Source organism: Talpa occidentalis, unplaced genomic scaffold (genome assembly GCF_014898055.3).
Source record: "Talpa occidentalis isolate TD23 unplaced genomic scaffold, MPIMG_talOcc4v2.1 talOcc4.4, whole genome shotgun sequence".
In the NCBI taxonomy this organism is placed as follows: domain Eukaryota; kingdom Metazoa; phylum Chordata; class Mammalia; order Eulipotyphla; family Talpidae; genus Talpa; species Talpa occidentalis.
In genome coordinates, this window is record NW_023604295.1 from 52,851,041 (window position 1) to 52,874,282 (window position 23,242).

The following is a 23,242-nucleotide window of genomic DNA, read 5'->3' on the forward strand; positions in this document are numbered from 1 at the left end:
ATGCATTATTCTGAAAGAGTCAGTGCCTTTAATTACAGAGAGATTTCTGACTGTCCTCAAAACTCAGAATTCCTACCCCCTACCTTCCAATCCATTTCAGCCAGTCTATTCATCAAAGATCCATTCCCTTGCCCGGCCAGGCCTCAGTAATCCTGGACTTGGAGCTAAATAAGGTTTGTAGCTATATAGAAATAATAGATCCTTTATCCTGTTACAGTTTAATGTTTGTGTCCCCCCTAAATCCATATGTTGAAATTGCAATGCCCATTGCAATGGTATTACGAGGTGGAGCTTTGGGGAGGTCACAAGGGTGGAGTCCACTTGAATAAGATGAATGCCTGCAAGAAACCCTAGGGAGTTCCCTCTCTCTTTCTACCTTGTGAGACTACAAATCCACAAATCGAAGAGGGACCCCACTCAAACATGCTGGCACCCTGATCTAAAGTTTCCAGACTCTGAAACTGTGCAAAATTTCTGTTTTTTATAAGCTACCCAGTTTGTGCTATTTTGTTCTAGCAGTCCAAACAAATTAAGTCACTTGTACAACAGGATAGAGAAGGCTGCATGGTCAGGTCAACACTGTATCATTGGAACACAACATAGAGGGTGCGTTCCTAGAAAATCTTCATAGCTTGAACAAACAATGAAAAATAAGACAGCTTACTATTTACCAGAGTCCTTGTTGGAAATTATAATATTTTGATGTTTAGGGGTACATTATTCTGAATCCAGCAGCAGCTACACTGCAGGAGTAGCAAAGAAGGACATGGTCTAAAGAAGCATTCTCTCAAGTCTTATCTTTATGGACTCCTAAGTGACTAGCCCTTACTTTTTCCCCTTTTAAAAATGGTTGAGAATTTCCTGAGCAAGTCAGTATCTACTCTCTCCAGCACTAATGACTTTCCTATACATAGCCTTTTCTACTGACTGCTTCCTGGCCACAGGTCTGACAGTTCTCAGTGGGAAATTCTCCTGTTGGGCTGATAATTGACTCTCTTTGATCAACCAGCTCTCTCTATACATCACAGGCCAAAGGGAGTCACAGCTGTTGGTGTCCGATCCATAAATGTTGGTTATAAACATCACATTTATAAATAATTATGATAAGAACAAAAAAAAAAAAAAAAGGGGCCTCCCTGGTGGCACAAGGAATTAAGAAGCAACCTATGAAGCAGTCCGCAGCCACTGCAGCACGAGTTTGATCCCAGGCCAGCTAGGGAGCATCCCACATGGCCTAGCAGACCTCTCCTAACTCGCCCGCTGCTCCTCTCAGCAGTGGATTTCAGTCGATCTGTGTGTTCTGTTCCCTACTCTGTCTCTGGTAAATCCTCACCCCCCATACCTCTGGTCTGTACCCCAGTTTTTGTATGCATAAATAAATAAATCTTTAAAAAAAGAACAAATAAAAAATGGTCTTATAGATAAACAATAATGTGAGAAAATATTCTTCAATACAAGTTGATGATAACAAACAGCTCTATTATTTCTTCTCTAATTTAAATATAGCAATATATTTTTAAATATATTTATAGTGCAATATACAATATATATACTTATATACTGCTATATTAAAATATAGCAGTAATATCTCCCCAAAGCTCCACCTCCTAACATTCATATTATTATATATTGTTTATATTATGTATTTATACTTTTGTTATTAAAAACAATTAAAAAATAGTAGAGATAAAACATTTTTCCTTCCTTTTAAGTCTCGAAGTTTAGAGTTATAAAGGATTAGCCTCCCTTTAACCATTTTTCAGTTTTTCTAAGGAGCTGACCCCATTCTTACGTTGACTGATGTTGTAACTGCCATATTCCACCAGAAGTGGTTTGTCTGAAAGCCTTGAACTGCACTGAAACTGAATGTGGACCACAGGGCTGGGCACTCGGAAAATCGTCTGGTGATCCATGTAGGAGCCGCAGTACCTGAGGGGACAGAGTCGGGACACATGGCTTGAAGGCCTGTCTAGGTCATTCCTGCTGATGTTGAAGTCACTAATACTTTGGTCTTTGGGTTCAAAAGCACAGATGCTTGTGAAGGAGCTAACAGTGGCATCCATTTCATGCATTCTGTGCTAAGTGACTATGAATAATTTCCAAGTCTTGATTGATTTTCTCCTCTCCTAACAACAGCAGCACTATCTGCTCTGCTATTCCTCATCTTTCTCAGCAACATTTCTAACCAGAAGAGCTAGGGTTTACTTCTCCTAATCCCTTCTCTTTTTTCAGTGTAAATAACCAGGTAACAATTGCCTGCTTTTGCCCTCATGTCTCTCATAGAGAAGAGTGGAATCCATGAGCTCATGTAGAAATTATGCATGCAAAAATATCCTAGCATACTTCATGCTGAAGACAACAAAATGATTTCATTCTAAACTGAAATCTGATGTTTATTTCTGAGCTTGTCTTTAACAAAAAGTAATGTCTACCTGCAATATTTACCTACTTCGATTTTTCATGCTTTCATAACTTAGACAAAATGTCTCTCCTGTCAGTAATTCTTATATGAGCACTGTGGTTAGTGGAACATGAGATACTATTACACAGGGTCCTGACAAGTGAGGCCTCTGCTTGTGTGGCAAGACTCTCCCAGAGTGAAACCTGCAAGGTTTCCAGGGAACAGCAGACACAAGTCTTGAGGGGGGAGGTCCTCCACTGGAATATGTGAATGCCAATCACTCCAGGACCCCAAAGTACTTGGGAACCACAAACCTTCAATGCATCAGACACCAGTATTCTGTGGGAGGAGCACAGAGGTAACCTGTGATTTTAAAGTTCAAAGAAAGGAGGCATTCATATACATTCTGGAATAATCTTTTTAATTGGCTGAAGTTCAAGACCTGATAGGCCAATTCCTAGAATACAAGGAAGAGAACAGAGCTGCCTGTAGCCACCTGACAAGAGGGAGCCAGGATGAGAGAGGCATCTGAAAACTGAGTGAAGCTTCTGCGGCCAGAGCCGCATCAGAATGCTGTGTTCTAAAAACATGGTTATTGTTACCTGGTCTCAGAGTGATTTCATTCTTGTTCTCCATTCACATCAACTAGAATTTTCCTGTGAAGATGAGTCTCCCTCAGATATTGAGGAGGAATCCAGAGGAAAGAATTTAGAGGGGAACAGCAGGCAATGAGTCATGATGGTGGTTTATGGAACAAAAAATTAAAAAAAAAAAAAAACATTGGAGAAACCCAACAGATTTTGGTTCATAGGGGCAGACCCCTGCAGGTAAGGAAACAGACGAAGTTTGTGGAGCAATTTGTTAAAGTTCAAATAGCCAGTAAGTACAAGCAGGCTCTGGACACAGTCTGCCTGATACTATATGTCTGCACTTTCTAGTGCAATCTGTACTCTGCTAACGGTTTGTGGGAAGGCTATTTGTTCCTTAGGGTTGACATGCAGCACTCTAGTTGTGCTGGGCATATATAAGCACCTCCCTGTTCTTTGAACTTAAGATCACAAGGCTTCCCAGTTATAGACCCAAAACCTTTAGGCTAACTTCTCAGCAAGGTGTCAAAAACTAGTTTAATTAAAGACTTTCCATTTTAAATGAAAAAGACTGATATGGGAAGGGCCGGAATTGTAACTCCACAGAGAACAAGAAGCATCCAAAGTATCTGATAGGATTTCAGCCAGTCCACAAGACAAAGTAAAGAACTGGTCCTTCAGGAAAAGTATTTAGGGCAGAGAGCTTTCCTGGCATTACTTGAGAGGAGGCCCTGGCTTACTTCGGCATCACTATGTGGTGGGTGGTGGGGGTTGTTACTTAAGGAAAAAGTAGCATTCCATTTTCAAAGCACAGCTGTACCTTACCTTTATAAAACAATAGTAAAGATTTGTTTTCCAGGCCTTTAATTAAATATCAAAATTCAGCTTTCCTAAAGCCTTGGGGCATATTCAGTAGCATTTATCTATCCAATTTTATTTCCAAAGCAATCTTATTAATCACAATAATAGCTAATATTTTTTGGTGTGTGGTATGCATTATTTCATTGAATGCTTACCCAAAACCCACCATATTAAGTAGGAATACCTCATTTCACAGACTAAAAATCACAAAGGTTAAACAAGTTGTCCTAGTTAATGTAGTCACTAAAGAATAAGGCTACAATTTGAACCCAAGTCTTCTACTTCCTGAATAACAGACTCTTGGTTCAAAAATATTCCCAAAAGGAGTATAAGTCACATCCTAATAACAGATCAAAGAATGCCTTTAAATCGGATAGGTCCTGTTCTACAGAAGACAGAACCAAACACTGTTTAGCAAGTAATCTGAGTCCAAAGGAGATGAAAGATTGTTCAGGAAAATCTTTTACAAAGATGGACTAACAATGAGCAAGAAATTGGCAAATAACTCCCTTAGGCTAACTTCACAAAGATTCTTATCTCAAAGTAAACAAAGAAGCTAGTCTGCTACTAAAACAGGCATCTTCTATACTTTTAATGTGAAACCTATTAAAATTTCAGATACAAATAAATAATATCAACAAGTAAAGGACAAATTAAGGGTGAGAGCAAGGACCTCCTAAGCTGGCAGAGGAAGCCCAAGCATCTAGATGTCTCTCAGCCTCTTTCTGATAAACCTCAACTCATGTCTGGCCTCAGCATACAGCCAAGCCAACTGGACCTCTCCTACTGCACAGATCTGGCAAATGTTTCTAACGTTTATACCACCAAACTCCTATGTATGATTTTCCTTGATGACTCTGTAGTTTGAAAGACTATCTGCCAGACTATTGAAAAGTATAGAGCATGCACACCAGAGCCCCAAAGCATAGAGCATTGGTGGGCAGGGAGTTGGAAAGTGAAAATTCCTTGGGACAACAAATTCAAGACTTTGAACCTCTGGGCAAGACCATCCATCAAATTTCTAATATATGGAAACCACTTACATGTGTTCATTAATTTCCCACCATCCATGGTCACAGCTTTTCACACTCTTCTTGGCTATTGAATAATTATGGAATTTCAGTGCCACACCAAGAATTGACAGGGGAGTCTGTGGAAAACGTAAGTCAGAAACATGCTTACTTGAAGAATATGTTTCAGACGAAGATTTCCTTACCAAAAACTCATTCCTTTGGCTTGATGCTTGGTTAGTGAGAAAGGGATCTAATAATCTCATTTATACCCTGACTACACTTGATCACAGCAAAGTTAGGGGATTTTCATTTTAAGTTTTATGGCATTTATGGGGTCAATTTTATGTTATGTCAAAAGAATTCCAAACACTTAATAAAGAATGGGAATGGGCCTTTCTTTTTCTGGATATTCTTAAAAAGAGAAATCTACATTTTGGAGAGAAAGAAGAGACAGGTTTGATGTCTTTCTGACTTCCATCCTCAACCCTCCTCTCCTCTTCACTTTCTCTCCCTTTCTGTCCAACACTTAGAGTGGCTAGTCACCCAGGCCTCTGAGATTCTGCTGCATAGAGGCCTTAAGGGTCTAGCAGTGAGCATAAGTCCATCGCCTTTACATTTTAATAATTTTGAAGTGTTTGCAATGACAATAAAAGATCACTTAAAATACATGCTACAGGACATTGACACCATTACAGACTTGGCTGTAATAAAACTGTTAAAATATCTAACTCTGTGTGTCCCAACCATCTATGATGCAGCCAGCACACTCCTGCTTCAGGACCTTTGCCTTAGCTGCTGCCTTTGCCAGCAACACCCTTATCCTAGGTATGTGCCAGTTAGTGCCTCATCTCTCAGATTTCTGTACAACATCCCCATACATTGAGACTTTCCCTGTGGTTCAATTTAAGGTGATAAATCCCTGACTTTCTGCTCTTCACTCCCTACAACCCACTCAGCTACAGAGTCCCCTTCCCTCTTGATTCTTCTGCATAGCATTGTATCACCATGGAACTTACTGTCTACCTTTTATTTCTTTGTCTGTCACATGTCTTTCCCTACTGTCCAGTAAGTTCCTTGAGATTTGTGTGTGTGTGTGTGTGTGTGTGGTGTCTTATAGATCCCAGTATCTACAATGCAGCCAGGCATATAACAGACATTCAATAATAACATACTAAAATGTTGAATGAACAAAAATTATATACTACTTGTCTCTTATAGTTAATTTTCATGCCACACAATAATGATATACACATATATGAGAGGTAATGAGCTATGTAGCTATATATGTTATCTATTTTATATTCCACTATATTATAGATAGTTATACAGATATACTGAAGAAACAAAGTGAAAACTTGTCCTCTCTCTCTTCATGTAGTTACCATTAGAGGAAAAAAATAATACTTTACAGACTAAGATTTTAAAAAAGAAGAAAAGCAGGAATTTTCTGTCTAGCACTAGAGGGAGAGGTATATATTTCATATAAATTTACTCTGGCTTACTTGTACAGAATATATATTGCCTAATCCAATTTATTATTTTGTATTATTCCTATTTAATGTTGATAGTCACCAAAAAATAATAAATGAGCTTCATCATAATAAAATAGACTGTTTGATTCCATAAGATTGCCTTTGCATTTTAAAAATACAAACAAAATAATAAATTAGAAAAATAAGCCCAGTCTGCAAATAAGCAGTACAAGTTGAGATTACAGAGAATTTTTATGTTCCAGATAATGCATTTCAATAAGGTTTAAATACTACCTCAAATTAATATTTTTATAATTTAAAAAAGAACTAATTAAAATTCAAAAATAAATTGCCACTAAAAATAGAATAACAATATTTTTCTAAGATATAGTGGTGAAACTAGGTTACCTGAAATTTCCAGGTACACATGCACTTTGGAGGATAGTAGCTTGGATAATATGGACTTGAAATTTTCCCCTCAAAGCCGGTAGTTTCTTTGACCAGCATTGTGTTTTCACACTCTGAAAAAAAAATACCCAATAACACACAATGATTCTCGGTTGTGAGATTATGGGAAACATGCTACATATATTTCTTTAAATACAAAATGCACACTTTCCAGATCAACAAGCTTATATATATTTTAATTCATTTTTTTAAAGAAAGAAGTAGTTTCCTGCAAGTAGTATCCTGCTAACATACTTGTTTAAATTCTATAATTATTTTCAAATCAAATTTTTTGGCCATATGATGCTATTACTCACTATAAAAATGTAACTAAAATATTTTTAAAAGCTTTCAAGTTATTTTTTTTCAATTGAGTATAGATTTGTTGCTGCAGAAATATATCCAATTTACATAACATTTTGTTCCTTTTAAATAAAACCATCTAAATGTCAATTCTATTGATGTGTTCCTTCTTCTGTTACAACGTAAGTTCCTGGAGAGTAGTGATTTTTGTCTATTTTATTTATTTATTGCTTTTCCCTTTAGATCTAGAATTATTCCTGGAATATAATAGATTATCAATAAATATTTGTTGAATGAATAGACAAATTTCACTGCACTACTTCTGAGGTAGTCATATTTTTAACCTTTGGAGTCAATCACATCTCAAATGTTAGAGTTTTGTTCAATAAATCAATTTTACATTTTGTTTTATAAAACTTGAAGGAGAAAAATCTATCAAAATAAGTCATTGTCCTAATATGTAGAACTTAGAGCTACCACCATCTGTTTAAGCCAAGTCCTCCTCCCTCCCAACCGTATCTCCCATTCTGATCCCTTTGGCTTTGTTGAGACTGATTAAGAAGTTACCAGACACAGCCTGTACCATCTGCCCAGTTGCCAGGCAACAGAAACTACAAAAGACTAGAGTTTTAGTGAAGGCTCATTTTGTTTTGCTGCACTCCATCCATCCAAGTCAAAAGAGAAGAACGAAGGGAGGTTGCTCTTTGCTCACTGTCTACAATAGAAAAATCCTTTAAATCCTCTCAGTTTTGCTTTACAGGCAAATTCTAGGATAGCATACACATGCAATAACTCTAAGTTAAAATTCACCAAAAAACATCTAGCAAGCTAGTTAGTGAGCCATTTCTCTCCACTCCAAACCCACCCTACTCTGTTCTGGAATGCTAGGGCTGGGACTCTGCAAACACTTTCCCTCCTATACCACTTGGCTTCCTGACAAGACATGCCAGTAGAGGGCATTAAAGTCAGGCTAGAGGGCTGGAGGAGGGAAAAAGCCACTTTCTGTCTCTCTCCTCTTTCTGAGAGTGTCACTTTGGGAGGCGTCTTAACCCCTGAAGTGACACTTCCTTTCTAGAGCAGAGTTGTAGCATTTCCCTTCAATTTCTACTTTATCGAATCTTCCTCAAAGATACCGCCCTCAGCAGTCTGGTATCCCCTCTTCAAATATCTGGGTCCCAAGTCCTTAGCAGCTCCCTCTGAACTCAGAGACACAACCCCTTCTCAGAGGTCTGAGCTTCAGTCCTCAAACCCCCACTCCAAGCTCTAAAATTTAATTATTCTAGCACATTCCTATGTTGCCCCAGACCTACATTACCTACATTACATGCTCCTATACATTACATTCATGAAAACTTACAGCTTTCATTTTGCCTTTTGAGTTACCTAAATAACACCTTCATACTGAATTAACAGTTCTTTACATTAAATTCTGTTAGAAAATTATGATCTCTGTTTTGACTGGACTCTGAGCTAGGGTCTCTGAACCAATGCAATTTGTATGACCACATAGCCTCAGGAGAAATCAGATTGCAGCATCAGAATAAATATTTGTAGAAGTAACATTTTTTCCAGTTGGGGATAACTTACTTTGTTCTGGGATGACCTCAAAATATGCCCGGATTCCCAATAGCCTCCGTGTCTGCAGAGACTTAAATGTCACCAACATGAGATTATTGGTGGAAACAAATGACATCAATGTTCTGGTGGGTTCACAAATTCTGAAACCACATAACAAAATAAAAATACATATCTAACAGGTAATTGAGGAATGCACTTCTTCCACCACTAATTCCACACATTTCCCAGACCATCCACATGGTCCCCGTGGTTCAGACTGCCAGCCAGGACTTCACAATCGGTGACCACAGAACACTATAGATGGAGGGATGCTGATAAAGGTACAGAAATTTTTGTGCAGTAGCCATCTAAGAATTCTCCTGCACGGCCATCACTGGGCCCTGCTTGAGAGTACACAAGATATAAAGTTATAGGTTCAGCTCTAAGGAAAACTGGGCTCAAAATACAGCTCCACCGATTAACTGGCTGGCAGAATCTGGGCAATGAAATCACTAAATCTTCATATACATCAGTTTCCTGACTATGAAATGGCAGTAATAATAAGTATATTCCTCATAACATTGTGGTGAGGGTTAAATAAGACAATTAAATATATTTGGAAGGATGAAGAGAAACCAATATCAATGATTGAGGAAAAGAAGTGAGTGACAAACTTACTTTTCACTGCATGGCCTTATATTATTTATGAATTTTTAACATATGCATTGATGCCAAAATATAAATGCCTACATACCCAACAGCAATCCATACATACATAAGCACTATTAAGAACAATAACGTAATTCATGTACTTGTTCAGCACACTGGGTAACAGATAGTAAATTCTTTATGAAATCTAACTTGTTTTTATTTTTAGGTTATCACAATATTGAGCATTATAAGGTTATCAAAATACTAAGCACTCATAAAAATGACTACAAGTCAATAAAAAATATTAAGATATGTATATGAATATGTGAGTATAATTACAAACATTTGAATCCATCCGTAAGGATGGATGCAAAAATATAACAGACATTTGTTTTGGGTAATGGGATTGTGAAATAATTGTTAATGTTCTCTGACCTCATTTTCTAGGATGAACATTGCATTACCTTCATAATAAGGAATTATTTTTTAATTGTGTCACAAAAGCTATGTAATCAGCATAGACTATCTACTATATCGCACTCTATTACAACTATAGATGTTGGGCCTCCCTGGTGGTGCATGGGATTAAGTCTCAGCACTGTGAAGCTATCAGCAGCCACTGCAGCAAGAGTTCTATCCCTAGCCGGGGAGCTACCCACACGGCGCGCAGACCTCTCCTGTCTCACCCGCTGTTCCCCTCAGCAGTTTATTTCAGTCAATCCACCTGTGCTCCCCACTCTGGCTCTGGTGAATTCTCTCACCCTCCTGGACCTCTGGCCTACACCCAGCTCTATACAAATAAGTACATAAAATAAATACTAAAAAAACTATGGATATTATGGTGATGCAATAAAAGTAAAATTAAACCAAAAAACCCTTATATTCCAGAAATACTGACTGCAGATTCTGATGCACTGATTTTTAACTCTTTTCTGCTACCCATGAAAAGCAAGCACTGAGTCTGATAGACTCTGGCTGATATAACGGGTACTATATATGGCATGTATCAATCTTTGATCATATGCATGTACACAAAAATGGTTAAAACAAATCCAGAAGAACCAAACATTACAAAAGATTGTTGTAAAGATCTTTTCACTCCTCAACCAGCACGCCTGCATAAATACCTATATAAGACAGTGCTCCGGATGGGCAAGAGGGAGTCGTAAATAATCAAGGAGTCAGTGACACAGTTGTCAGCTTCAATCTGGATAGACTCGATGGAAAGACGGATCAGATAGCCCACGACAGCCACCAGCTTGAAGTGGCACATCAGCCTCCCTGAGGTTGCAGAGATCTCCAGAGGGTAGCGGAGAGAAGGTTGATCTGCATAGAAGTACTGAGAGCAGCCTCTGTCTGTGGAGACAGCACTTTTGTTCTAAGAATATGACTTCTCTAGAGACCGTTATAAAAGAGTAAAGAGCGGGCCTCCCTGGTGGCACAGCGAGTTGAGCACTGCACTGTGAAGATGTCCTCAGCCTCTGCAGGGTGGGTTCGATTACCAGCCGGCCAGGGAAAAACCTACATGGTGCGGCAGACCTCTTGTGTCTCGCCCACTGCTCCCCTCAGCAGTGTCTTCAGTCCGTCTGCCTGTTCTGCTCCCCACTCTGTCTCTGGTGAATTCTCTCACCCTCCTGTGTCTCTGACCTGTACCCCAGTTCATGTATAAATAAATAAATCTTTAAAAATAAAATTAAAAAAAAAAAAGAGTAAAGAGCAAAAGAGGCATATGGAGGTCGCCAGCTGTCTTTACCAGCCAGGAGTCCATTTCCCTGGCAACAGCACCTAGATTTTACTTTGAGAAACTGTCTCTACCCTTTCTATATGGTTTGGGTGGGGTTAAACTCACCACTAGGCTTAAGATCAAGCATAAGACCCCAATTGGCTGATAGGAGTCAAAGAAGCTGATTTAGGGAGGGCAAGTCCATCAATGCAAGACAATGAGAGACAGATCCAGGACTTCTGTGGGAACTATTAGGAAATGTGTGTGGGGTTTATTCCAGTATGGTTTCTAAATTGATAAACGATAAGCTTTGATCTGCTGGTGACCATTAACACCACCATATTAGAAGGGCATTAGAAGTCTCAACAGAGGAAAGCAAAGATGCAGTGTGCTGATGATATTTCACTTTATAATCAAGTCCAACCATGCCTGAAGCCAGCACACTGCATGTAGTTATAGGAGTCCACCAAGTTTCTTTTGTGCTTAAGCCAGTTTGAGTATATTTTTGTCACTTGCAATTAAAGGATGTAGTGAAAAATATCATCATTTGAAAAGGAAAACTATAGCCGAAAAGGATACATAGTGAATTGGCATACCGGAGGGGGGAAATACACATGACATAATTTACCAGGTCCTATGGTTGAAGAATAGTCTGACCGAAGTCCAGCTGCAATGAAAACATACATTAAAAGAGAGTCTGTTAGTCCCAGCACTTAATTTTGTTGGAATTTTGCTTAGTAAAAACATATTCCTTCCAATAAAAGAAATCCAACATGTCTGGAATATGCTTTAAAATAATCCAGTGAGGACAAAAAGATTGTTTAAGTATTTAGAGCTCAAATAGAATAGCCATGAGTTAATAGTTACTGAAAAAAAAGGATATATGAGAGTTCATTATACTATTCTCTTTACTTGTATATGCTTTAAATAATTTATAGTAACACTTTTAAAACACACTTAAAGGTTAAAAAACAAACCAAACATGATTGTAATTAGCCCTATATCCAAAATAGTATATGTAGTACAGAATTTTCCACTAGAGATTTTCATTCATTCATTTAATAAGTTCTTTGCAACAACCTACTATATGCCTAGCATATATATAAAATTTAAATAAAAAGATAAAGCTATATAATTTTTGGCTTACACAATAAACCATTTTACTGTGAAATGAGATGAAATATGCATTTTGACAGGACTGTGGAGTAGACTGGAGCATTAGGCAATACCAAATAACATGTGCAGTTGTCTGGACATCTAAATGAGATAAACCTCAGCAAAATTCTCTCTTCACTGGGTCTTTGCTCCTTGGAGCCTTCATTTGAAGAGGCATGAAGACAAATTAAATACAGGGAAGGGTGTACTTCAATAAATTCAATTTCATCTATATTGACCCCAATTCTATTGTTCAATCACCATATATGACATGTAGCAATTTCCTTTATTAATGTGCTCCACTCTTCAACTAATCCTGTGCCACTGAAATTGTGCAAGAGAATACTTCATCACAATATTGACTATGATGGCAGCATTATCAGCAGTGCTGCAGAAAGGAACACTAAAAGGAGAATGACCCAACAATCACCATTTAGTACCACAGAGTCCATGTCCACATCCAGGCCCTGCAAGGTCCCCACAGAGGTCCGGTTTATGATGCTTGTCTGGATGGAGTCCTTCAAGATGGCGGCCACACAGTCCTCACAGAAGATATGGCCCTTGGCATGTGGCATGACAAACACAATCCAAAAGTGGATAAGGAGTCCACCTTTGTTGTTGCTGCTATAGTGAAAAGAGAGAAATGTTCAAGGATACCTCTTAGGAGTAAACTTTCACAGGGAACCAGTGACCAGTTGGCAGACTCCAGAGAAGGCAAATAAGCACATCCTTCAACAGAACTTGACTTCCTTTGTTAGGAAGTCATAGCTCCAATTATGGGGGTTGGGAAGGAAAAGCATCATGGGTATGCCTTTGTAGGGTAAATGGTTTTTCAGGCTTTTCTGCCCTCCCACCGTTAGGATTGCCCTATCTAATGGGGGGGTACCTGCAGTTGATACATTGTTTCAAACTGTCTTATTTACTTCTGTGGGCCATGGGCGGATACTGGGATAGCCACCAAGAGAAGCAGAAGCAGAAGAGGTAGGAGAGAGAAAGGAAGAGAGAGGGAGAAGCCCAGAGTGAAGACTTGCCTACTGGCCTGCCCCCCGCCTGCTGTGTACCTGTTTGCCACACTACATGTAGAGCCTAATAAAAGCCTGAGAAAGCCACCAGGGCTCTAAGACTCTCCTTCATGCAGTCTACCAGATCATAGATAACCTGCTCAGTGCCCACCCTGCCCCTACTGCCTTCTTGTATTTGGTGCAAATCTACAACCATTACTGAATCTCTATGGAGAATCTATGGAAAATCTACTATTTCTATGGCCAATAATCAATATTCACAGTTCTAACAAATAACAGCAGTTGTAATTTTTGATACCTCACCATTCCAGGCATTGTGCAAAATCTGCTTTATCCCATTTCATTTAGTGAGGATAGTCATTATTGTGAATATTATTATTATTATTCCAGTTTTACAGATTAGGAATTTAATTCCAACTATGAGTCAAACAGCTAGTAAAAGCAGCAAATCCAGGAATCAAGCCCAATTTGGTTTTCAGTCTGACCCTGGAGTATTAGCTACTAACTGCACAAATATTGTCAGGTTTTATGAGAGGAACATAAGATGGTGCTGTGCAGTAAATAAGTTGGGAGCTGAAAGTAAACAAAACTTACTCTCAGACTCTTCAGCACCTTTAATATACTGAATGGATTATGGATCTCAACACATCTATTAGGGTTGAGGCAGAGTGGGATACAGTTCATGGTACACAATTTCCTTTATGGTTATTTAACAGTGAGATTTTTTTTTCTCCCTCAGATCGCCAATGACCAATTTTTGGCTAAGCATGTTCTAAGAAATGCTGGTTTGTGTTTTACTTTTGCCCTCACGTAGCCTTTTTGTTTGGTGGTATTATTGCCAGGGCCCAGGATCCGGGTTACGGGGGAAGGGCAAGGTTTAGTAAATGAAGAGAAAAACTCAGTCTGGAAGCAGAACAAAGAGTTGGGTCTCTGCTTGTGCTAAAAGGGTATTGACTCACAAGTGCCCCCCAAAAGTTACTTCAGAATGGTGATATCTTAGCTCTTCCACAGCCTTCAGAGGAGTTTACAGCAGTGACTGTAGAAATCCCAAAGCAAGCAGCAATCATTACCTCACATCTGCAACAACAGACTGCTTGTAAAATTTGGAGAAGGCAGATGTTGTATAAACCAAGTTTACCTGAAAAAGAAGGATGTGTCAACAGTGGCTTCCTCTTGTGGTATCTGATGTGCAGTAGGTCTTAGTTACCGAGGAGAAAAGCAAGGTTCAAACTAAAGACCGCTAACTCCAAATGCAGACACTATTGCTTGAATTCAAATAAATTCTGATTTCTATAGCAGTCAAACTCCTCTAAGCACATTTTCAAAGTGCTGGGTTGAATCTCCATTTTATGTCAATGCAGGTACTGAAAATGTATTATTCTTAAAGACACTTTCCTACAGTAGCCACTAGGTGGCAGATGTGCCCACAGCCAGGTCTACCATCCCCCATCACATCTCTCCTATCTCCAAGGAAGCACCCACCCCTTTCAAAATTCCCTAACTGGATCTCTAAAGAGAGCTATTTCAATCAGTTTACCTTCTCTGCCCTCGCTTAGCATTTCTAAAACCAAACGGACTCTGCTGCCAGTTTACCTCCTCCTCTATTCCCCTCCATACATAGTAGCAAAATCACCCACCTAATTGCATGGGAGAGGGAAAAAAAATTAGAAATAATATTGCATTAAAAAAATATAAGCTGTGGAGTTGCAGCACAGAACACTTTACCTAAACCTACTGAGCCTCCATTTTTGGTTTTTCTTTTCCTTCCTTTTTAAAAAAAATTTGTGCTGGGCTAATTTGAGGAATAATTGGTACATATTAAATGTAAAGAGATTAGCAACATACTTATAGATAGCAGGGCTTCAGTAAACAAGAGGCAGTGCTCTCCTCTTGCCTTCCTGCTCTCTCCCTCTCACAGCCTCCCTCATTTGCCTGGCAGCCCGCCTGTCACTGCAGCAGAGTCCCTGCTGTGCCTGCCTGCCTCTCCACTCTGCACAAGGTGGCAGAGACCTTCTGGTTGGCCACATGTACCACGAGCCATGACTCTAGGCGTTTCTATTTGACCAGGTATACTTTTAGGAAATCACCTAGGGAAGTAATCAGAGACACACTCTGCATGTGGCAGTTTTACTGCAGCACTGTCTAAAGAGCTACATTTGAAAACAGCATAAATATCCAAGGAAAAGGGATTTGCCAACTTTTTAGCCATTAAAACTTGTGGTTTTCAATGCCATTTACTTGCATAGATACTTAAAACCTAATGTGAAGAGGAAATGATCTGATTGTAACTGTCAATATCCACTAGTAGCCCAATAATGTTCTATCTCCTGTGTCTAGGTGGTCGAGAATAAAAGAGGTTCTACCTCTGATGATATTAAAGATTGTTTTCTTTCTTTTTCATACTTTTCTGAATTTTATAAATTTTCACAATAAATATATATTAGTTCTATATGAGAAAGTGTTTTTTTTTCCAGTGAAGAAAAGTCAGTGCATTAAGGTTGAATTAAATATGTATAGATCACAGAATCAATCAGTATACATGTCAGTTCTGGAAGACATTTCACTTCCTTTATTTTACACCTATTTCAATACTTAATCACCTGTTTTAGATCCTTTATATTACAGATAAACATTCAGAGAATCATTTCTATTTGTTTTCAGCAGAGAAACACATAAATAAGAAATTCTGTCTGATAGCCAAGATGAGCTGAGTCCCAAGTTTCTTCTGACTGCTCCTCCATCCACCCTGCTCACCAGTGACACTTGTGACCTCTGAATCCTACCTACCCTTCACCCCCTGAAGCCACCCTCCACATCTGCTCACTTCCCCCATCACCTCACCACGCGCTGCACAGTCCGTGCCACTGACAGAAATTCCCTGGACTCCTTCTGTTGGTGTTCAGGAAGAAACTCAATGTTGGTGATACGAAACATTCCAACAAAGTAAAAGGCATCTCTGCTTTCTGTTTTACCTGGGAGATGGAGAGGAAACAGTTAGGAGGCTACCCCTCTGGTTCACAGCCTGTGAAGCTCTGAATACAGTCGATAGCATCTCTTTCATCAGCAGCACATCATCTTGTCCCTTAGAATCCACTATTCTTTCTCTCAGGTTCTGGCAAATACTTAAAAACAGGATCAAAAAAGTGAAAGATAAACCTCTTTGATTTTCCACATATCATAGAGTCAGTCAGGAGCCAAAAAGAACATAAACAATTTTCATGGCTCCCAAGACTGTGTAAGTAAGGTGATAAAAGCTTTACCTCCAGGCTCTGAGGTAAAGTGGGTACAGTGAAGGGCCCCATGCACCTTGGCTGAGTTCCCCCATTATAAACATGTGGCTGGTGCTGAGGAAGCAGGCTGGTCCCCAGCCCTGGGAAGAGTACAAATTCATCCTGCTGATGAGCCAGAGTGTGGACCTCAGTCCAGCGTCAGGACACTACTGCTCAAATACTCTGCACAGTGAGAACTGTGGGAGCTGATGTCAGGTCTGCCCAGAAACTTCTGACGAGACAGACAGAGAAACTGCTGGGTCCAGGTGCCTTTGGGCACCTGAGAATAGCACAGGAGAGATGAAGGAGTCTTTTTTACCTTTTCTTTTTGTTACCAAGGTCTTCATCCTGTGTGGCACCATCCCCTAGGCTCCTGGGAACCCTGGTACATTTATCTCCTGTAGCACCTGCCCCGCTGACTTGTAATTTCTGCCTCTCTGTCCTTCAAGACTGATAATGACTTCCTTTTGACCCTCAGCTCATCAATGTTTGTGGAAAGGAAGGAAGGGAAGAAGAAGGTATGGAAGAGAGAGAGAGAATAGTCTCTCCTAGCACAATGCCCAGCACATGGAATTGCTAAGTAAGTGGTGGCTGAATTAAAAAAGAAAGCACAACCTATGTGAATGACATAGGTTTTCTTTGTATGATGCATCCAAGTCACGTTAGCCCCAAGTAGTGGAGTGTGGCTGTGGAGTTACATCAAAGGGCAAGAGGCCTGAACTCCTGTCCTAGATTGTTCTTTCAAGTTACCTGGCTGTGGAATTGATCACATTGCTCCACATTGCTCCATATAAAACAGTTATTTTTGTTTCTGATTTTGTCAGGGTAGTGCTTCTTAGATTTTTGTTGTTAATCCAGACTTTATAAAGATTGAGTAAAAGCTTTGCCTTCTATGTAGAAGCTTGCACATTCTTCTCATATCAGTAAGTACTCAAGAGCCAGGATAACAACAATGCCAGGGAGACCCAGTTAGCCTTGAACCAGATTACATTTATCTAATTCTTTAGTTCAGCCTGACGTGAGCCCACTTGGCATCCAGATGAGCAGGCCACCTCTGTGCCCAAATTTCACATATCAGACCTAACCTCTATTATTTGTTGAAAAAAATCTTGTTTGTTCATGCCAGTTACCCTTTGCATCTTCCTGAAATTCCCTTCTGCTTCTACACAATTATGTGCAAAAACTTTACACAAAAATGCTAGGGTGATTCAAATTTATCAGTTAGGACTGGCAGAGAACTGATGGGAAGTCAGTCAGCTTGCTCTGGCTTGGGGATGTGTGTGTTGTTTGTCTTGAATCATCCTTGGGCATGACTTTCTGCACTAGTCTAGAAGTTCCTTGAGGACAGATTGTTTTCTTGTCTACTACTCTGTGCCCATGCCTGTCGCAATGCCAGCTCAGACTGGGCACTCCTAAGATGTAGCAAATGAATTTTCATGAAACCTTCATGACAATCAGTTCATGAAACCTTTGGAGTTCATCCCTGGGCATGTTGGATTCCTCTCTTCTGTGATTATAAAGCAATTGCTTAAGAAAAAAAAAATCATCTCACACTCCCTCTTCAGCACTGAACTGTGAGTTTTTTGAAAGAAGAAAATATATCCGTGAGCTTTTGGAAGAGAGTGATATATACTGATATGCTTGTCTTACATGATGCCACACAAATTATGGGTGACTGATTTGAAGATATATAAGTGACCTGAACTGTTCAAAACATTATTCATTCATTCTTTGCCCATCAATCTTGCTTTCTAAACTAGTTGTAATACCCCTGAGAGCACACATAGCTTGCATCAAATATATTCACAAGTATAGGATGGGAAGTCCAGGATAAGTGAGTAAATGCTATAATTACTGAGTTGCATGGTAAGACACTTAGAAGAGAGCTTAATTATTACTCCAGCCAAAACCAATCCATCTAATGGATAACAACGTAACCAATCAGATCAATAAAAACAGAAGAGAAAGATGCCTGAGTAGAATGATGCTCTTGGGGCTGGAAATGTAAGGTTGCCTGGAAACAGGCGGTGGGTGGAATAAGGAAGTGAAGCAGCGTGGCATTGCATTCATTTTTTAAAAGCTGTAAGTGCACTGCATTTCTGAGCTGCCAGAAGCTCCCTCAGCTCTTCTCACCCAACCCCCATCTCTCATCCTCTTGTTGTTCTCCTTTGGGAGGAAAACAGTGGTGGTAAAAGAAGAAATAGAGAAAACAATTCTGGCTGGTTTCTCCTTAAAACACCAACAATTTTGGAAATGGCTACTCTCTAGGTGTAGGGTAAAATGGTTTGGTAAATGGTTTTCAGGCTTTTCTGCCCTCCCACCATTAGGATTGCCCTGCCTGATGGGGCACCTGCAGTTGTTACATTATTGCAAACTGTCTTATTTACTTCTGTGGGCCAGGGGAGCAGTATTGATACAGTCACCTAGCGGAGCAGAAGCAGGAGACAAGCAGGAGAGAGAAGGGGCGAAAAGAAGCCAGAGAAGGGCGGTTGAGCACTGGGTTGCGAAGCTGCCCGCTGCCTCTGCAGCGCCGGGTCCCACATGCCACGCAGACCTCTCCTGCCGCCCGCTGCTCCCCTCTGCAGTGTACTTCGGTCCTTCTGCCTGCTCTGCTCCCCGCTCTGGCTCTGGTGAATTCTCTCACCCTCCCCGCGCTTCTGACTGTACCCAGTGCTTGTATAAATAAACAAACAAACAAACAAAAAGCCAGAGACCCCAGAGTGAAGACTTGCTGGGGCTTGGAGGCCTGCCAGCCTCCTGCCCTCCCTCCCCCCGCACCCCTGCTTGCCATGTAACTGGTTGCTGCTCTGTATGTAACAGCTCAATAAAAGCCTGAGAAACCCACCAAAGGCTCCAAGACTCTTTCCTCATTTACCCGTCTGCCGGATCATAGAAAACCTGCTCAGTGCCTATCCTGCCTCTACACTAGGAAATAGGAAAATTTTATCAGAAACACTCATGAGGCAAGCCTAAAACCAGAGGAAGACAGATTTTTCACTCACTGATGTAGAGCCACAGAAGTGTCCAGGCTATGACAGCTAGGATAAATAAAAATACTGTGAAGAGAACGATTTTGTTTTGGACATTCCAAAAAGGAGTTTTCTTCTTGCATTGTTTCTTGGGTCTGACTTTGCTGATGGGCCTTCGTGGTGGTCGCCTCCCTGGCAGCTTCCCTTGGGCACTGACCACCTGAACTGAAATGCTGGATATCTTAAAAAAAAAAAATGTATTAGCAATTACAAGTAGTCTAGAGCCAAAATGGAACCATCCAGTCAGAGGAGCTTGGTGCCAAAAAATCTAAATACACCAAATTATTTACATAAGCATAATAAATTAACTTGCATTAAATCACACAGTTATGATCAGAAACACCAGGCACTGATAGAACACTAGTGCAATGGTTCCCAGGGTCTTGCTCCAAGTCTTTAATTCTGCTAAACTGATCCTGCAGAAGATAGACCTGAATCTATGTAGAGGAGCTGAGGATCAGGAGGTGGGGGATATACTAAGTCACTTCATGGATAGGCAGCTGTAGGAATTTGTTTTTGTAATGTTTGTATTACATTGCTTTTCTTCCACAACTAATTGCTCTAGGCTTAGATAGGATCCAAAGTAAGAATACAAGTGAGTTCTTCGCAGACACTACTGATTTCCTATTAATGGCTTCGTGACTGAGTGTAGGAAGAAAAAGTTATGGGTGATGTTCTGGTTTGGGCAGGATTGTAGGATAGGAATCAACGTGCTTATTTTACCACTGTTTTACATATGTGCACATTTAAGACTGCCAGTGAATTAATCACGAGTCAGTTTCTCAATCATAAATGAAAAATGTTTTATGGAGGTGGGTGTGGAGTGGTAACATGCATCTGCAGAGGTGTGAATAGCAGCCCTGAATCATACACGATGTTGTAAGCCAATGTTACCGCAATTAAAAAAAAAAAAAAACAATAAATAAATAAATAGAAATCAAAGAATTAGTGGGCTCCTATTAAATTATAAAATTATTGCTTTTAGTATAGTGATGTGCAAAGTGTTATATGTAAGAGGAAAAAATACATTATTTGTTTTTTTTCCCCTCCTCTACCCTCTGTCATTTGATGCTGTAAATTCATTAATAGTGCATGTGAGAGTTTAGCTTCTTTGAAGGAGAGATTTATACATGTCAGGTTAACTAAACTCCAGTGGTGACATATTAGCCACACATTCTTTTAGAGGCAGCAGTCGAGAACACCAACTCCAAAGAAATAATCTCAAGTTCTTGTAAGAGTTTTATCATTTTCTGTTATTGTCCCTTACTCTTCCCTTCAGAGTACATGTTTTCCTGTCTTTAATCCTACCAGTTGGAGGGACAATATGTGGCTAAGTACATTCTGAATTATTCATGGCTATCTCATTCTTTTTGCCAAACACCCTTGTCAACCCCCCTTGTTAATCCCTGGAGTGAAATGTAGCATATTCCGTCCTGGTGAAATTGAACTAGACAAGACCTCATTTAATGGGGTATCCTACAGGACAGAAGATGGTGTTTCTAAAGAGAAAAACATTCTATTGTAGGATGAGTTGACCATGGTGTCAAACTACTTTAAATATTCCTGCAAAGAAGATGAAAACACACCCAAATGCTGGCTCATGTGGACTTGACAAGGGCTAGGTTGTGTCTTAACTGCGGAACACATTATAGGCAGCTCAGTTGGCACTGATTAAATTTTAAAATGGAATTTGTATAGAGATCAGTACAATTTTCCTAGAGTTTTAGAAAAACAGCTTCAAATCAATTGCCAAGTACAGCACTTTAAAAAAACAAGGTCACATTTGTAAAATCCATTAAAGTATCATAGGAGGATAAAGCATTTTGTTATTGTTCTCCTTATTCTTATAAGGAAACATGGTCTTATTTTACTAACAAGGTCAATAATAAGTGGCATTCAAGTAAGAGAGAAGGCTTTCCACACTCTACTTACATCCACATCAGCAGGTTTGGGTGAAGCATCACTCTTTTCTTTGTCCATTTTTAGGTGTTTGTATGTGACCATACAGAGGTATCTCAGAGCCGGTTTTCAACTCCTTTCATTCTCGCTTGAGAAGAACTGGTTGCTGCCTTCAAGCTAGCTTTCAGAGGAAAGGCATCAATTTACATGCACCAGGTCCGGTTCAGAAACTGAAGCTGCCTCATGGCTATATTGTCTGAGTTAAAGGGATCGAGCGGTCAGCTTTGTAACCAAACTAACAGTTTCTAAATATAACTCTAGTATGAGCCAGGCCCCTCAGAGCCTATCCTCAAGGCCTGCTGCTTGCCTCACAAGGCCACAGTCCAACAATCTAAAAATATTTGGGGCCTTCCTGGTGGTGCAGGGGTTAAAGACAGCACTATGGGGCCTCCCTGGTGGCACAAGGGGTTAAGACACAGCACTATGAAGCTAGCCACAGCCACTGCAGCACGAGTTCAATCCCTGACCAGAGAGCTACCCACATGGCACAGCAGACCTCTCCTGACTCACCCGCTGCTCCCCTTAGCAGTGTATTTCAGTAGATCTGCCTGTTCTGCTCCCCATTCCATCTCTGGCAAATTCTCTCACCCCCCACACCTCTGGCTTGTACCCTAGTTCTTGTATGCATAAATAAATCTTAAAAAAACAATAAAGACAGCACTATCAAGCTATTGCCAGCTACTGTAACACAAGTTCGATCCCCCGCAAGGGAGCTAACCTATATGGTACGGCAGACCTCTCCTGACTCATCCACTGCTCCCCTCAGCAGTATATTTCATTAGATCTGCATGTTCTGCTCCCCACTCTCTCCGGTGAATCCTCTCATCCCCCACTACCCCCACCTCTGGCTTACGTCTCAGTTCTTATATGCAAAAATAAAGAAATATTTAAAACAAATAAAAATATTTACAGAATTTAACTTTTTTGCCTGCATCTACTAATCATTAAGAGATCGAATTTAGCCCTTCAGTGCCACTTCTTAGAACTCTCCACGTCTTTTCCCTTGCTCGCATCACAAGCCCCCTCCTGAAACCTCGCTCTCTAAGAGAGTAGCTCAAGAGTGAGGTATTTTTTTCCCCTCCTTTTGCTGTCCTCAGTAAACCCTGGCACTTTCAAGTAAAAACCCTGTTACCATCCTCCCCATTCTTCTCCACATCAATCTGAATCAGGCTCACGTTTGGGAAGAGAAGGCTAGTCCTGAGGCGCATGGTCAGAATTCCCTCTGCATCAAGGACATGGTTTCCACCTGAGCACAGCTTGAATCTATGACAGACTTGCTTCCTGAGGGTACCAGGTGGCAAGAGAAAGCTCATCAGTCACCCTGCAAAGGAAAAACCGCTCTCCAGATCTGAACACAAACTCACCTATAGTAAGAAAACCAGTGAAAAACTGCCTGGTGAAAGCATCAAAGATTAGCTGAATAAAATCAGATTGACAAATTGTGTCATGTTGTACAAGTTGGCTTCACAGCTTTTGTTTATTCATAGCTGATGAAATAACTAATGATGCTTTGTGTTTTCTAATTATAAGATTGGGAAATTTTAAAAAGAAGTCCTCTTTGGAAATGCAGATGGCCAACAGGCATATGGAAAAATGTTCAACATCACTTGTAATCAGGGAAATGCAAATCAAAACTACCATGAGATACCATCTTACACCAGTGAGAATGGCACATATTAAAAAAACTAGCAACAACAAATGCTGACGTGGATGTGGAGAAAAAGGAACTCTCCTGCACTGTTGGTGGGAGTGCAGACTGGTCCAACCACTATGGAGAGCTGTGTGGAGATTCC

General features: G+C 40.1%; 1 protein-coding gene across 3 annotated transcripts in view; it reads right to left on the reverse strand.

Moving 5' to 3' along the window:
* The window catches only part of TMPRSS7 (transmembrane serine protease 7), a 37,862-nt gene extending 15,226 nt beyond the window's left edge, over positions 1-22,636 (reverse strand). The window contains exons 1-12 of one of the 3 annotated variants that reach the window (XM_037525570.2): positions 22,625-22,636; positions 21,423-21,645; positions 19,464-19,671; positions 16,034-16,164; positions 14,263-14,330; positions 12,601-12,794; positions 11,644-11,682; positions 10,420-10,648; positions 8,672-8,802; positions 6,743-6,855; positions 4,893-4,999; positions 1,793-1,929 (exon numbers count right to left, since the gene is read on the reverse strand). In XM_037525570.2, the coding sequence (XP_037381467.1) occupies positions 1,793-1,929; positions 4,893-4,999; positions 6,743-6,855; positions 8,672-8,802; positions 10,420-10,648; positions 11,644-11,682; positions 12,601-12,794; positions 14,263-14,330; positions 16,034-16,164; positions 19,464-19,671; positions 21,423-21,494 (1,429 nt within the window). In that variant the 5' untranslated portion in view covers positions 21,495-21,645; positions 22,625-22,636. Of the gene's footprint in view, positions 1-1,792; positions 1,930-4,892; positions 5,000-6,742; positions 6,856-8,671; positions 8,803-10,419; positions 10,649-11,643; positions 11,683-12,600; positions 12,795-14,262; positions 14,331-16,033; positions 16,165-19,463; positions 19,672-21,422; positions 21,671-22,624 lie in introns of those variants that run through there. The other 2 variants (XM_037525573.1, XM_037525571.2) reach the window with 2 other exon arrangements.
* Positions 22,637-23,242: the final 606 nt, after the last annotated feature.